The sequence below is a fragment of the Aulonocara sp. 'chitande type north' Nkhata Bay genome, linkage group LG22 (genome assembly GCF_057382095.1).
Source record: "Aulonocara sp. 'chitande type north' Nkhata Bay isolate Kocher_YH1m ecotype deep benthic linkage group LG22, A_spYH_male_GT1.1, whole genome shotgun sequence".
NCBI classification, from domain to species: domain Eukaryota; kingdom Metazoa; phylum Chordata; class Actinopteri; order Cichliformes; family Cichlidae; genus Aulonocara; species Aulonocara sp. 'chitande type north' Nkhata Bay.
In genome coordinates this window covers 28,817,662-28,832,355 of record NC_141364.1, presented here as the reverse complement: position 1 = coordinate 28,832,355, position 14,694 = coordinate 28,817,662, and the positions used below count along the sequence as shown (strand labels likewise).

General features: G+C 40.9%; 1 protein-coding gene across 1 annotated transcript in view; it reads left to right on the top strand.

The window, feature by feature from the left end:
• The first annotated feature begins 5,868 nt into the window (after positions 1-5,868).
• The window catches only part of oprd1a (opioid receptor, delta 1a), a 29,313-nt gene continuing 20,487 nt past the window's right edge, over positions 5,869-14,694 (top strand). Inside the window, exon 1 of the mRNA XM_086280442.1 lies at positions 5,869-6,322. Coding sequence (XP_086136568.1) covers positions 6,072-6,322 — 251 coding nt within the window. The 5' untranslated portion in view covers positions 5,869-6,071. The remainder of the gene's footprint in view (positions 6,323-14,694) is intronic.

Below are 14,694 nucleotides of genomic sequence, written 5' to 3'. Positions count from 1 at the left end.
ACACACACACACACAGATACTTACACAACGCACAGGCAAGGTACTCTTTGTTTGTATGTAGACGTCATATGTTAATGAATCTATGTATATTCATGTAACCTCAATAAAAGATCAGTGTTACGGGGGAGCGGATGAGGGCGAGTGGGGTCAAGCGAAGGAACGGCGCTTGTCGTGGTTCTCTCCCTCATATATGGTTAACACAAAGAACTTTGCCTACTTGGTGTTCAATGCTTTTGCTGTGTAGTTGAATTGTCTTGAACGTTCCAGCGAATAGGTTTAAGCTACAAACCTATCACATGTTATACTCAGTTAGAGTAGAAAAGCAGTATATAATAAGTGGTCCATATACCATTTAGTTATGGAAGTCATGTTGCCAGGAAACGGGACGTGAAATTGCTGTCAGAAGAGCATGAAAGTGCTCAGACAGCAGCTACCTACTTTTGTAAGATGATTGGCTACTGATCACTGAGTAGTTAAAGCAGAGCAGAACTTGCAAGACTTGAACACAACATACAGAAAAACACTGAATATGATACACTACCTTGATTATTAATTGTGCTGCTGCTGTTCATAACTGCAGAACTCAGAGTGCAAAGTTTAGATCAATTTTACAAGGGAAAAGTGCGGCATATACCATGTCTATTACATATAGTTTCCTTCCTTTAGAAGGCATAAATGAAACTGGATTCATAGATTCATTTTGCTGGAGTATTTCAAAATATCTTAACTTCTTGCCTGGAGACATCAATAACACAACTATAATTGCATGATGTAGATCATTTGGATTTGTTATTCAATTTACCAGCTCACTTACTGCCAGATACATGAATAAAGATGTAAACAGACTTGTACACATACCTACAGTATTGTATTCTACCTTTGCATGTTAGCATGATGAAACATAGCTCAATCAGATCTAATGGGTTTATGCCAGCATTCATCAAGACTGAAGGAGGGCGATAGACAACATAGTTTAACAGCGGAGATAATTGCACATTTTCAGACTATCTCTCCAGGATACATCGATCTTGGTTTGACAAAGGTCAATAAACACAGTGTTTTTGGTGGGTAATGCTGAATGTAAGTGGAACATGAGTACCCAACAGGGAAGCTTTTAATTCCAAGTTAAATGGCATTTTCAGTTCTGCTTGAATCCTAGATCAATCTAATACAATCCAACAGTCATTTATTTTTGAATCAATAACTACACTCCTGTGCATCCATCATGGGTTTTTTTAATGAACATCAAAAATGATCAATATGTCCCACTGCACATGTTGGCTGTTGCACAGTTGTATTGGGAGTTCTACTCACTTTTATGTGCCATATAATCAGTGTTGGGAAGGTTAGTTTTAAAATGTATTCCATTACAGATTACAGAATACATGCCCCAAAATGTATTCTGTACCGTATTCCGTTACGTTACTCAATGAGAGTATCGTATTCTGAATACTTTGGATTACTTAATATATTATCATGCTGTTTACAACTATGTGAATGTACTATTGCTGTGTGATTTATTACTGTTACTGAAGGTCCGCGGCTCCGAACCGTAGTAAAGGGACCTCTGACTAATACGGTGGGTTCTGTGTCAGGCTCGTAGCCAAAAAATAGCTTTACTTTGTTGTGTGGGTCAACTTTGCTTGCGAGAGACAAAGAGAGGCGTTGAAAGGCTGCTCCAACGGAACTTATTGTTTTTGGAGGAAAACACGAACACGGTGTACAGTCGAGTCTTAATAGCTTACTTACAACTGGGCTCGTCAGGCACTCTTCTTGGCTGCAGTGGTTATTATTATATTTACATGCTTCCAGCTCCCGTTTTTCCTCGATGACAACTCGTACCTTTCCTTTTTCTCCCTCCCTCGCTCACAGACACATAACGTGTATGGCAGTCCATTCTCCCTGCAGCACGGACTACACTGCCTATGATGCTACATTCTTTAGAGCTTCAAAACTGACTAGGTTACTTTTAAACATATAACACTGTCCATCCATTCATCCATCTTCATCCGAGACCGGGTCGCGGGTGCAGCAGCCTTAGCAAAGAGGCCCAGACCTCCCTCTCCCCAGCCACCTCCTCCAGCTTATCCAGGGGAACACCGAGGCGTTCCCAGGCCAGCCGTGTACTTACCTACCTAACTAATAGGGTTGCCAACTCCCAGCAAAAATATTAGGGAACCATGCAAATGTAAAACAAATGCACAGAAATCAATTATTTTTCTACACTAATTAAATAGATTCAACATCTTTCTTCAACAGAATTGCAGACTGCACAGATGGTACCTTCCCAAAGGAAAAAGGTACTATGGATTTCTATACATTTAATCAGATGACCACTTTTGTTGTAAGATTCAGATAATTATTTATTCAAAGTTTTTAAATGGCATAACAAAGAAAAATATTTCTTTGTGCCCCCCTCTCCCTGTTAATTGCCTACCTGGCCCCTGACAAAACTTTGCTAGACCCACCCCTGCACAGTTACCAGCTGTCAGCTACATAAAAAAGGATCCTGGTGTTATTTGTCTCTCAGAAACAGTTCATAACTTCCCTTCAACTCATTAATGTCACCTAAAAGGTAAACCTGTTTATCCATCACCTGCTCAGCTCTAGTAAGGACGTTTAGTAAGAACATCTCCTGGTTCCATCTTCATGTTTCCCTCTCACCACATATCCAAACGGATATCATGACCAGCAGCTTTTACAGCTATGCCTCCAGCAAACCTCAGCTGATACTAGAAAGTAATATTAAATACATTCTAACAACAGCTGATCATGCTTAAACGTGCTGCTGTTGTTTATCCGCTGGTCTCCTCTTTCTAGCGCAAAGTGAGCGATAAACAAACAAGAAAGACGGGACTTGCGACAGAAAAGCCAATCAGCTGATCATTGATCAGTTTCATGTTTGAAGTAATAACAGGAGAGGAAGGGGGAGAGAATGAGAGAAGTAGATGCAGCTGCGCAGCAAAGACAGAATAACGCCAGCTTTGTGTCTATTTTTTAATTCTAGCTGAAGTACAGGACAAATCGCTTCCTTTCCACCTCAATATGGAACTCCGATGGCCAGTCCAGCTGTGGCTCAATATATCAGTTGTTAAGCTTAACGTGGAAATACTATGCAAACATTCAGGGATGAACTTACACACTTGCTTTACTTCTCTGGGATAGTTTTTGCCGAGATGAAATGCCGCGGTTAGGAAGCATGCAGCGAGGCTCCAAATGCTCCAACAGACCGCCGACAGGTCTCGCAGACAACAGCCGCTCTATCACGTGACACATACTGCTCCGATGTGCCGAGCTGAGTTTCGCCAAGTAGCGCGTTTTGTGAGGTGATTCTGTGATACTTTGGATTGGATTACATTTTTTATTTCTCTCCGATATCCGATCCAGTAATTTAGATCAGTATCGGACCGATACCGATACATAATATTGGATCGGTCCATCTCTATGGAAAACCCTAAAAAGCTGAGCCAAGTTGAGCAGGTACTAGTGGAAAAGAGGCTAAATGGATTGTGTGTGGCCTGCGATGTAAATGGCCTGTATTTATATAGTGCTTTACTAGTCCCTAAGGACCCCAAAGCGCTTTACATATCCAGTCATCCACCCATTCACACACTGGTGATGGCAAACTACATTGTAGCCACAGCCACCCTGGGGCGCACTGACAGAGGCGAGGCTGCCGGACACTGGCGCCACCGAGCCCTCTGACCACCACCAGTAGGCAACGGGTGACGTGTCTTGCCCAAGGACACAACGACCGAGACTGTCCAAGCCGGGGCTCGAACCGGCAACCTTCCGATTACAAGGCGAACTCCCAACTCTTGAGCCACGATCGCCCCATAATGTAAGATGAATCTGACATTCCAGCTGTAGATATTGTGTCCAATTGCGGTCTTACAAGTTTGGAAAACTTTCTGTATGGCTTTGGGAGACCAAGGCAAGCTTCAGCTCATGATACCACCCTCAGTCCAACGGCCAGACAGAAACACTAAGTCAGGAGTTACAGGCAGCCCTGCTGTCACTTCACCCCTCTGAGGACCATTCATAGAAATGCAAGTAAGCTCTGCGCGTTCATACCTCCACACTAATCTCTGTCACCAAAAGCTCTTTGTACTGGCTCAAACACTCTTCTCTTTGTCGTGTGTATTTCCTGCCTTTTCTGGACCTGGAGGGCTTTCTCCTGACATTCCCAGTGTTTACCTTTGCTCCATAGTAACAAAATCAATAAAGACTGTAAACATTTCTCTGAGTGTCTCTTGGTTCTGCATTTGGTTCCAGTTTGCCAACCAGACACACGGCACTCAAGATCAAAATTAGAATTTTTTTTTCTAAATATTAAAGTCACTATTTATTCCCGTTTAAAATGATTCAGTCAGAGGGATGCATTTTAATTTCTTAGAATCTGAAAATATGAGAAGTAGTTGTAGGAGGATAATTGTTAGAGTATCTAAGACATTACATGTCATGTAATTGAGAACACTCTAGTTTGAATTTCTTGCCAGTTCTCTCCTGAACGGGGCAAATCTTTTTCTTGGCATAAAGTATCTCACCACCTGGAAGAATTTGGACTGAAAATCCACTCTGCAATGGCCAAACTAGGGTCAGCGCCAGTGCATAAGGACTGGACAGGCAACCAACTCTGACAGAGGGGCATTTGGCCCCCTTTACTTTGGTGTTTCATGAAAGAAATAAGCTATGACAGATGGGCGTACATTCATACTGTCATTTCAACTGACAAAAAAGTGTCAGCTAAACAGAGGTTATAAATGAAGACGCATAGTAGGAAACCCAGTAAATTTACATTTAAAACAGTATGACAAAGTAAACCTATAACCACCACCATAATCAACTGCATAGTAAATTCAAGCCTATTTTAAATTGTCTTAAACTGGTATGCATAAATACAACTAGTGTATTTACAGACAATTTCAAGAGTTGTTCTGGATAAATCAAGGTTTAAGAAAAAACCTTGTGGGAGGGCGAGAGCCAATCACAGCTGTCAGGGAGCAATAGGCAGGGTACACCAGGGGCAGGTCACGCATCTATCACAAGGCCAATAGGCAACCTTTCACACCTGCAGTCAATTTAGAATCACCAACTAATGTAACCCACGCATCTCTCTGGACTGTAAGTAGAAGTCAGATTGGCCAAAGAGAACTCACACAGGCGCAGGGATTCAAACCCAGGACCTTCATGTTGGGTTTGAGTCACTTGGTTAGCCCAGTGAATGGATGGATGCCTCTTTTTAATTTTAGTATCATTTTACAATGTAAAAAGCAGGGAATTTGAAAGTTGATCTCTAATTTTTATCTGTACCATGTTTCCGAAGGCATAATTTATTCCTCCCGCTGCCTCAGCAGAGCAGCAAACATCAGGACAAGGACAGTTCCCACCCTGGCTTTTATGGCGTTATTTTTGTTTTTTTACGTGCGCTCAAATTTTTTTTTTACGTGCGCTCAAAATAGTGGCACAAAAATAACGCCATACCTGTAGGTGGACACATCAACCTTGCTAACTTTAGCGTGTGTTTATGTCTTCTATAATGGCTTTACTGAAAGTGCGGTTAAAAGGCAGTTTCAGTATCATTAACGTGCCCTGTTCCCAGTTTACTCGAGATAAGTGGAATTTGATTGAATCTGTTTCCTTTTCTGCGCAACTTTAAGGTTTTATTTCTGTTTAAAAGAAGGAAACCCCAAACCTTGCATTCCCGTTTATTCCAGTGTGATTTCATATAAATGAGCAGGTTTGACGTCGACGCACGGGTATTAGAGAGCTGCCGGGCTGTGAGGTGGGGGTCTCCGAGAGTATAAGAGGTGTACACACAGCTAGAGCGCACAGATGCAGCTGCCCGCTTCCGGGGGGGCACTTACTCTTCGTCCGTTTGGATAGAAAACTCTTACTCAGAGGCTCTAATCTGCACGTTTTTTGGAAACTCTCCTGCTCGCCTTTTCCACTTCTTCCCTCCAGTCTGACTAGTTCTTTTTCCTCCTGTGTCAGTTTAAATCTTTGCCTTTCTTCTCACTGTTGCGCGGTTAAGTTTTCATCACCGAGGACAGAGTGGGCAGCACTGCAGCATGGAGCCTTACACGGTCCCCGGAGCTCAGCTCTCCCTGTCCGACCTTTACTCCGTCATCCCCTTCAATGTCACCCTCCCGGCTGATGAGAGCGACTTAATGAGCGACAGGCTGCAGAACTACACCGAGCAGCAGAATCCGGCGAGGAGCGCCGGGGGTATAATCATAGCCATATCCATCACGGCGCTCTACTCCGTTATTTGCGTGGTGGGACTTCTCGGCAACGTCCTTGTCATGTACGGAGTGGTCAGGTAAACACTATCATGCTTTATTAGCACAGTTACTTTAATGAGTTTGTGGCTGTTGATGAGAGCAACAAAACCCACTTTATGCCTAATGCAAAGCTTCATTTGGGGGTTTCAGGCCCCAAATACGCGCTGATTTCAAATCAAATTCAATTCAATTCAAATGTGTTGCTTTAAGTTTTCTTCAGTTATCTCAAGAGCTTTTCTAAATACAAATAAAATTTATGTTTTCTGAGGAAATGCACACGAATTAACAAAAAAATCCCAATCAGACCCTTGTAGGATACACGTGATGTATATACCGGAAAGTTGCTTGCTAATTACCCATCGATTGCTCCTTTCCTGCACTTTTTTAGTGTCTGTGTCTGTGTTGAGCCACAAGTGTGTACTTGCACTGCACCTGCATTTGTAGGTGAAATGTGCGCATGCCAAACAAGTGATTTAAGATTCCCTGCATAAACCATGAGATTGGTCTTTTATTATTTCTGCATGAAGCAACAACATGCACCAGTTTCATACTAAAGATGGTTGTTATGACTGACTCAGCCTTGCCTCAGGGAGAGAGGGCTACTCAAATAGTCTTCATGAGCTCAAACTGATCTGTGGACCTTCAGCTGCACGCTCCTCTTCACTGAGTGTGATGGAGCAGAGTAGAAATGGAAATCCTGCAGCTAGAAGGACCGACGGAGACAGCATTTGGTCTCTTTATATAACTCTAGGTTATATGCCCTAGTTTTAAGATTATTATTGTAATAATAATAATAATAATAATAATCCATCCATCCATCCATCCATTCGCTTCCGCTTATCCTTTTCAGGGTCCCGGGGGGCGCTGGAGCCTATCCCAGCTGTCATAGGGTGAGAGGCAGGGTACACCCTGGACAGGTCGCCAGTCTGTCGCAGGGCCAACACACAGGGACAGAGAACCATTCGCACTCACATTCATTCGAATGAATAATAATAATAATAATAATAATAATAATTATTATTATTATTATTATTATTATTATTATTATTATTATTATTATTATTATCATTCCATTAGTGGGTGTTGACAGCATTATTGTCAGTCCAAGGTCTGACTCTAAAAAAAAAAAGAAATAAACCCTGTACGCACTTATTTCCCTGAAAAGCCTCCCAGCCCTAACCTGCATGATGAGGAAAAAATATAAACAAATAAATAGACAAGAAAAAAGAGCTTATATTGCTTGCTTCTTATCCTCATTTATACCTCCTAATCTCAGATATTCTCTTTATCCCCAATATCAGCCAAAGTATTAATCACGACTCTTGGCTGGAAAATTGAAGAAGCAGGTAAAATTAATTTGAGTCACACTGTGAAGCGATTTACTTTACAATGACATCACATATTTCAGACAGCACCCACACCTCCATGAGACGGGAAGCTCGAGCACAGTAACCCAGTGAGAATGTATCATCTCCTGTGGAACATCTGTAAGCTCTGAAAGTAATGATCTTATTAACAAAATCTTAGAGTTGCCTTCAAATGAAAAGTTTGGCATTCTGTAATAGCTGTACTATGGATTTATGAGCTCATTAATACACGAAATAACAAAATGCTTTAGGTGAATTTGTTTTGTAGTGCCTTCGTGTTTGCAAAAACTGGAGGCATGAATAGCAAAAAAGCAGGGGAGTCTCCAGAACTATAATATTTGACAGATTACATTTTCCTTTTTTCTTTTTTAAAGCTGCATTTTAAAGCACTGTTTTTATCAACACGATGTTCCAGTAAAGAACCCACGACTTCTAAATTTATCTCACTCTTCTTACATTTTCAAAAAAAAAAAACCCCAAAAAAGATCCACAAAATACGGTTAAACAATCTTGAAGAAAACAGTAAAGGGACCTTGTGTAAGTCCATCCACTGGAGGGCAGATTGCAGCCTGATCGTCCCTGGTCAAAACATCATCTTTGTGCACTTCTACTTGATAGACAATCAATGCGTGCTTTTCCTCATTGTTTTGTGGAACAAATACATTTTGTATAATTTCCATTTGACATAAATTGGCTGCAATTCAACCAACATTTTAATTAAAAAAATACAGCATTAATAATATGGCAGTTATGTCCTTTAATTTTTCTTTCAGGAATTCTGTTCGTAAGAGGCTAACATCCTGATTGATTTAAGACTGCTGACTGTGTTAAGAATAACTGCACACACTGCCTTAATGCCACCTGTACTACAAATAATAACCGGATGTTAAGCCACAGGAGAATTTTCCTAAAAAATTCAGAAATTTAGAAAAAGTAGGATTTCTCCATAATGTTAGGCTTGAATCCCATCTGTTTTATAGAACAACAGTAATGGAGCGATTTAGAGAGTAAAAACTGTTATAACCGACAGTACTGTTTTATTATTATCGAAGGTGTATTGGAGTAGATTTTGTGTTGTATATATTTTGCTGTATTTTCCGAATGTAGGGCCAGTGCATTTATATAGCTGAAAACTGTGTATTTTTATATCCAAAATTGCAAAGGTGTGGACCCAGGAATCAGGACAATGCAGAATTGAAGTAAACATTTGAGGAACTCTAATTTGATAACATCCATCCATCCTCTTCCGATTATCCAATTGAGGGTTGCAGGGGGATGGAGCCTATCCCAGCTACCACAGAGTGAGAGGTGGGATACTTCCTGGACAATTTGTTGCAGGGCAGTTCGACTATATGAAAGGTTTTTAATGTCATGTTAATGTTAATGTCATTTTATTGTCTTTTCTCAAAAATTCTAAGTTTTCGCCTCAAAATACTAATAATACTAGCTATAAATTCAGAATTCCACTTTTAATTTATAATACTGTATAATGATTTTCTTTTTGCCATCTCAGATAAATGAAAAAGAGCTTAATTGATATTTATTTATTTAATAGTGATGAACTCTGATGGAACAACCAAATATCACAGCAGTGTTTATTGGACATGCTGGTTTAAGTTGCAGTACCAGCAGAGGGCGATATTTTATTACAAGACAACATGAATATGGTTAAAGAGACATTCCGAACACATTTACATGTAAATACATATTAGCCAAGAAGCTTCATTGTTTCTGGCATAGAAGGAGTCTGCAATGTACTTTATACCTTCCTTGGTCACTAGCCAAGTGTTGGCTTTAATTACATTATCTCCCCCTACTGGTAATACAACTTAAGCATGCGTGTCTATTTCACGGTTAAGAAGATGCAAGGGGTGAGATCCACATGGTGAACCAGTGTGTCCATTACACTCAATGCTGTGATAATTGAAGATGGGCACAGTGACTGTTTCGGAGGAATGCATTGTTTTCATGATCCATGCAGAAAGTTACAGCCAAGTTCAACAGTTATATTGTCATCACTGTTAAAGTGACTTGGTGGTGCAGTACAGTGTTACTACAGCATTTCGTGTGACGTTTCAGCATAATACCTGAAAGTCCCTGGTCCCAGACTAGAAAGAGACACAACTTCCTTTGGGGTTGTGTCAGGGGCTGTGAGAACCTCTTATGAATAAGTAAACAGTAGCCTCTGTTCCTTCTGTAGCAGTATTGCAATGAAATATTTGAGAATTTTCTGCCATACATGGGGTGAGATCGATGCAGGCTGAACAGAATGGCAAACAGTACTGGGGGTGTTTTGCCAAGGGGTGACCTGCATGCATGGATGAATAAATCAATAACTAGAACTAGTTTATTTACTGCCACGTGTCAGCTTTGATAATAATAAACCAAAAGCCCATTTGAAAGCATCCATCTATTTTTTTTTTAATATAATGAATTTTGAATTTGTGCCTCCACTTAGGTCCTTCGATAGAAACACACACACGCAAACATGCTCCACATTTATAGCAGTCTCCCTGGATGCTAGCGTCATTGTGGATGTCACACCGGTCTGACGTGACCTGACAGCCTGTTTTCTGATGGAGAGCATGACGCAGACGCAAACACACGCTTCAAGCGATAGTCCATTCAGTTACACAGGGCAGGATCCTTTTATCTTCCACAGGTTTTCCACCTTCTTGCTGCTGCACTGTTTAGATAAGAACCAGTTCAGTGCTCATGCAATATACTGTCAAGTGGGCTAAATTTGAAATCAGATCGATATGCAGGTAATGGAAGCTGGGCTCAGTTTGTGTGAAAATAGACTCTTACTGAGCTTCTTCTTGTGGATTATTGTTCAATCTCTACTGAGACAGTAGGTTTTGAAAACATTTACAATTTATGTTTTGGATGTTCTGTAATGGGAATATTGTGGAATGACAAAATTTAAAGTTAATTACTGGGGTTTGAAATTTGCTTGGAAATATTGTAGCTCGTTGCCAGTAGGAACATGACTGTGTGTGTCTGAGAGATGGCAGTCAGTCTGTTCATTTCCTGGGCTGAGTCAACATGGCGACTGCATCCCATGGCTTGTCTTGCATCTCACACAGCAGGGATTGATGTCAGTGTGCGCTTGTGTTTGTGTCCATGTGTACCCTTCAGGGGAGAGTCGAAGCTGACTTTTGTGTCAAAACTGAAAGGACTGATGTAGTCACAAAATGTATTGTAACTTTAAGCTGCACTGAGATGAAAGATAAGGAATTATCTAAATGCAAATCTTAAGTCTCTGTAGCTCAGTGTATCAAGAAGCACTTCAAACTGCTGATGGTCATGTAGTAGTGTGGAGGAGATTTTCTTTGCACACTTTAGGTCCATTGGTAGTAGCTGAGGATCAGCACAGCATTGCCGCACCAGCCTGTGCTAATAATTGTCATGATGTGTGTGGAGTTTGGAGCCAAAATGCAGACTAGAAAAACAGATTGGAATAAATGAAAATGAGCCCTTATTCAGGTGAGCCAGCAAATCCAGATGACAGAGGGAAACTGAAAGCAAACCAAAAGAGAATACACAGCAGGACCAAACAGTATGACTCAACAAAGCACAGTGGGAGACAGAAACAATATACACATGCATAGGATAACGAGAGGATGGGCAGCAGGTGGGAAAACAGCTGACAACAATCAAGGGAGACTAGACACGAGAAGCAAACACAGGATGAAGATAAAATAAAAAAGGAAGTACCAAACTATGCCAAACTATGGAATCGCAAACAGGGACAATGACGACTTGACAAGGAACAGGGAACACAGGGAAGGGCTGATAACTGAAATAAGGGAACTAATACAAGCCAACGAAAGTCAAGAAAATAAACCAGGTAATCATGATAGTAAGAACAGCGAACAAAGCACACATTATCACTGCCAGATAAAACTTGAAATACTAAATATGAAAGAGAGCGCAACCAAGGCAAAGCATAGTATTAGATCAAACTTAAAATGTGAAACACAGCAGACAGAAATGAAAGGTCCCAAAGAGAAAATCCTGAGGTAAAACCCAGGATCATTGAAAGAACAGTGTACCAGTCTTGTAATGGCTGCCTTAAACACATGGTCCCTTTTCCCTTTTACATATAGAAATTATGTAAAAAAAAAAAAAGTAAGCTTTTAATTCCAAGATTTATCTTTAAGAACAAAATTTTAAAAACCTTAAAGATGAGACAGAAGCAGAGATGTTTAGCTGTAATAGACCATATTTTCTTGCATCATAATAAACTTAACTAGTATGTTAGATAAATGGATTACCAATTACTCATTATTTGTATCTATCCAAGCATAAATACACGAGCAGTTATTTTGGGCCATAAGATTGAATAATAATAATAATGGATTGGATTTATATAGCACTTTTCAAGGCACCCAAAGCGCTTTACAATGCCACTATTCATTCACTCTGACATGAACGGGTGCCTAATGAGGAACATACAAGCATAATCATTTTATTACTTCTTTAATAATTATGAGCCCAAATCCAGAGTTTGTGTTGTTCATAAAATAATGTTTAACCCTTGGTGTTTTAATAATAATCTTCTCAGCAACTTGCGGCACATATGGTTTGATTGTTACTATACAACTGGGTGCCATATTTCATGTTTTTGTACTTGGACAAAATGACGATACAATAATATATAGATGAATAATTAAAGCTTTAATAACAATAAAATAAAAATGTCCCAAGTAGTGCTACCAGTGTTAATCTCGTTAAAATGACATAACTGCATTAACACAAATCTCCGTTAGCGAGTTGGCGTGCGCGGACCTGCATGGGGTCAACGTGTTAGCGCGGTTAGCTCGTTAGCGCGGTTAGCTCTTTAACACGTTAGCGCCATCCAGCCCCATGCACGCTACCTTGCTAACAAAGATTTGCCGCGTTAATGCGCTTATGGCGTTTCGTCATTTTAACGCGATTAACGCTGACAGCACTAGTCCCAAGTTTGAGGTCTGAGCTGTGATGGAGCTCAAATCTCAACTTTTGGACAGCTACTGAGTATCAGATCCTTTCACTATAAAACTCTCACAGTATGTAAAGCCTCACCTGTCTGAGGTGAAGAAAAGTGCAGACAGAGAGTTAAGGTTTGGTTCTGATAGGTCTTGTCGCTCCGATATAATGAAAACCACATCTGTGGGTTGCAATTTACTTGCTTTCAGAAATCTCACAGACTCCGCTGTAGGTAAATTTAAAATAAACCCTTAGTGTTTTTTTTAAATAATCTCACAGGAAAGTGAGTAGAACTCAGTAGACAGCAAACATCATTTCCTGGAATGACAAATTTTTTTATTTTTTTTTTTGCCTGTCTCGTTTGGCTCTTTTGCCATCAGAATTGTTGTCTAAAGGCAAAGAAAGATGCCCAACTGATTTACTTTACCAAATTGACCATCCCAGCCTTGCCATAATGGTCCATTTGATTCACCTTTTATTGTTTATTTTATTTTCACTTGCTGAATACGGGACAGACTTGACTGGGGGAAAGAAGGGGAGAAAGAAAGAGGGAAAGAAACAGCTGAGAAGAGGGACGGGGGAGAAGGGCAAAAGACAAAAACCAACAGAACGGGCAGAAAAAAAAAGAGAAGAAAAAATGCATATATCGATCACCTGGATCACCTGCTGAGAAAGAAAAAAGAAAACAAGCAGACGAGAACAAGAGTAATAGAATAAACAACATCACAATGATATATGGGAATATGACAGTAAATACTAAATATTAAACATTATTGTGCAGCACATAAGATCAACAGAACACAGTGTGCTTTGAGGTAGGAGCCAAAAAGGGTGTAGTTTGTGGGTGTGATCACCCGTGTGTACACCTGTGAGCATGGACGCGCTTGTTTTTTTAAAAGGTTCCTTCATGTAATGATCTGCTAGAGGGTGGGGGGGGGCCACAGCCCCGTCCTCCAGGGCATGAAGCAGGTATGGAGGAGATCAAAACTCCAGACATCCAGAGGCCCCCAGAACACAAGAGACCAAGGAAGACCAACAGAGGGGCAGCCGCGCCACTGTCCCAGAAAGAGCTGAGGAGAGTCCCAGATGAGGGCTCACTCAGCAGCCGCGGAGCAGAAGCCAGGGGGAGTTGCAGTGACGCGTCCGTGAGCTCCGCCGGCAGCCAGCTGTGCCTGAGTGACCGAGCCCCAGGCCGAGAGGCCGGGGGCACCCCACCTCCGAAGTGGCCCGAGCGAGCCCCAGGCTCCAGGATGTGCTCCTCAGAACATCAGTAATATGATCTTTCCTTTTTCGCAATTCTTGTTCATCCTCCCAGGCTTTCAGTATTATCTGCATCATTATTTTATAGCAGCGTGGGTAACGTTATCCTAATCTTCTAATATTTTCATTAGTCTGCTTACTCATATATGATTCTCAAATTCTTAATTTATCATCACACAGATGTGTCTCCATGTACATGATTTGTGTTGTGGACAGAGGGGGTTTTCACCTGCCCCATATGCAGTGTTGGGAAGGTTAGTTTTAAAATGTATTCCATTACAGATTACAGAATACATGCCCCAAAATGTATTCTGTAACGTATTCCATTACGTTACTCAATGAGAGTAACATATTCTGAATACTTTGGATTACTTAATATATTATCATGCTGTTTACAACTACGTGAATGTACTATTGCTGTGTGATTTATTACTGTTACTGAAGGTTCGCGGCTCCGAACCCGTAGTAAAGGGACCTCTGACTAATACGGCGGGTTCTGTGTCGGGCTTGTAGCTGAAAAATAGCTTTACTTTGTTGTGTGGGTCAACTTTACTTGCGAGAGACAGAGAGAGGCGTTGAAAGACTGCTCCAACGGAACTTATTGTTTCGGAGGAAAACACGAACACGGTGTACAGTCGAGTCTTAATAGCTTACTTACAACTGGGCTCGTCAGGCACTCTTTTTGGCTGCAGTGGTTATTATTATATTTACATGCTTCCAGCTCCCGTTTTTGCTCGATGACAACTCGTACTTTTCCTTTTTCTCCCCTCCCTCGCTCACAGACACAACGTGTATGGCAGTCCATTCTCCGT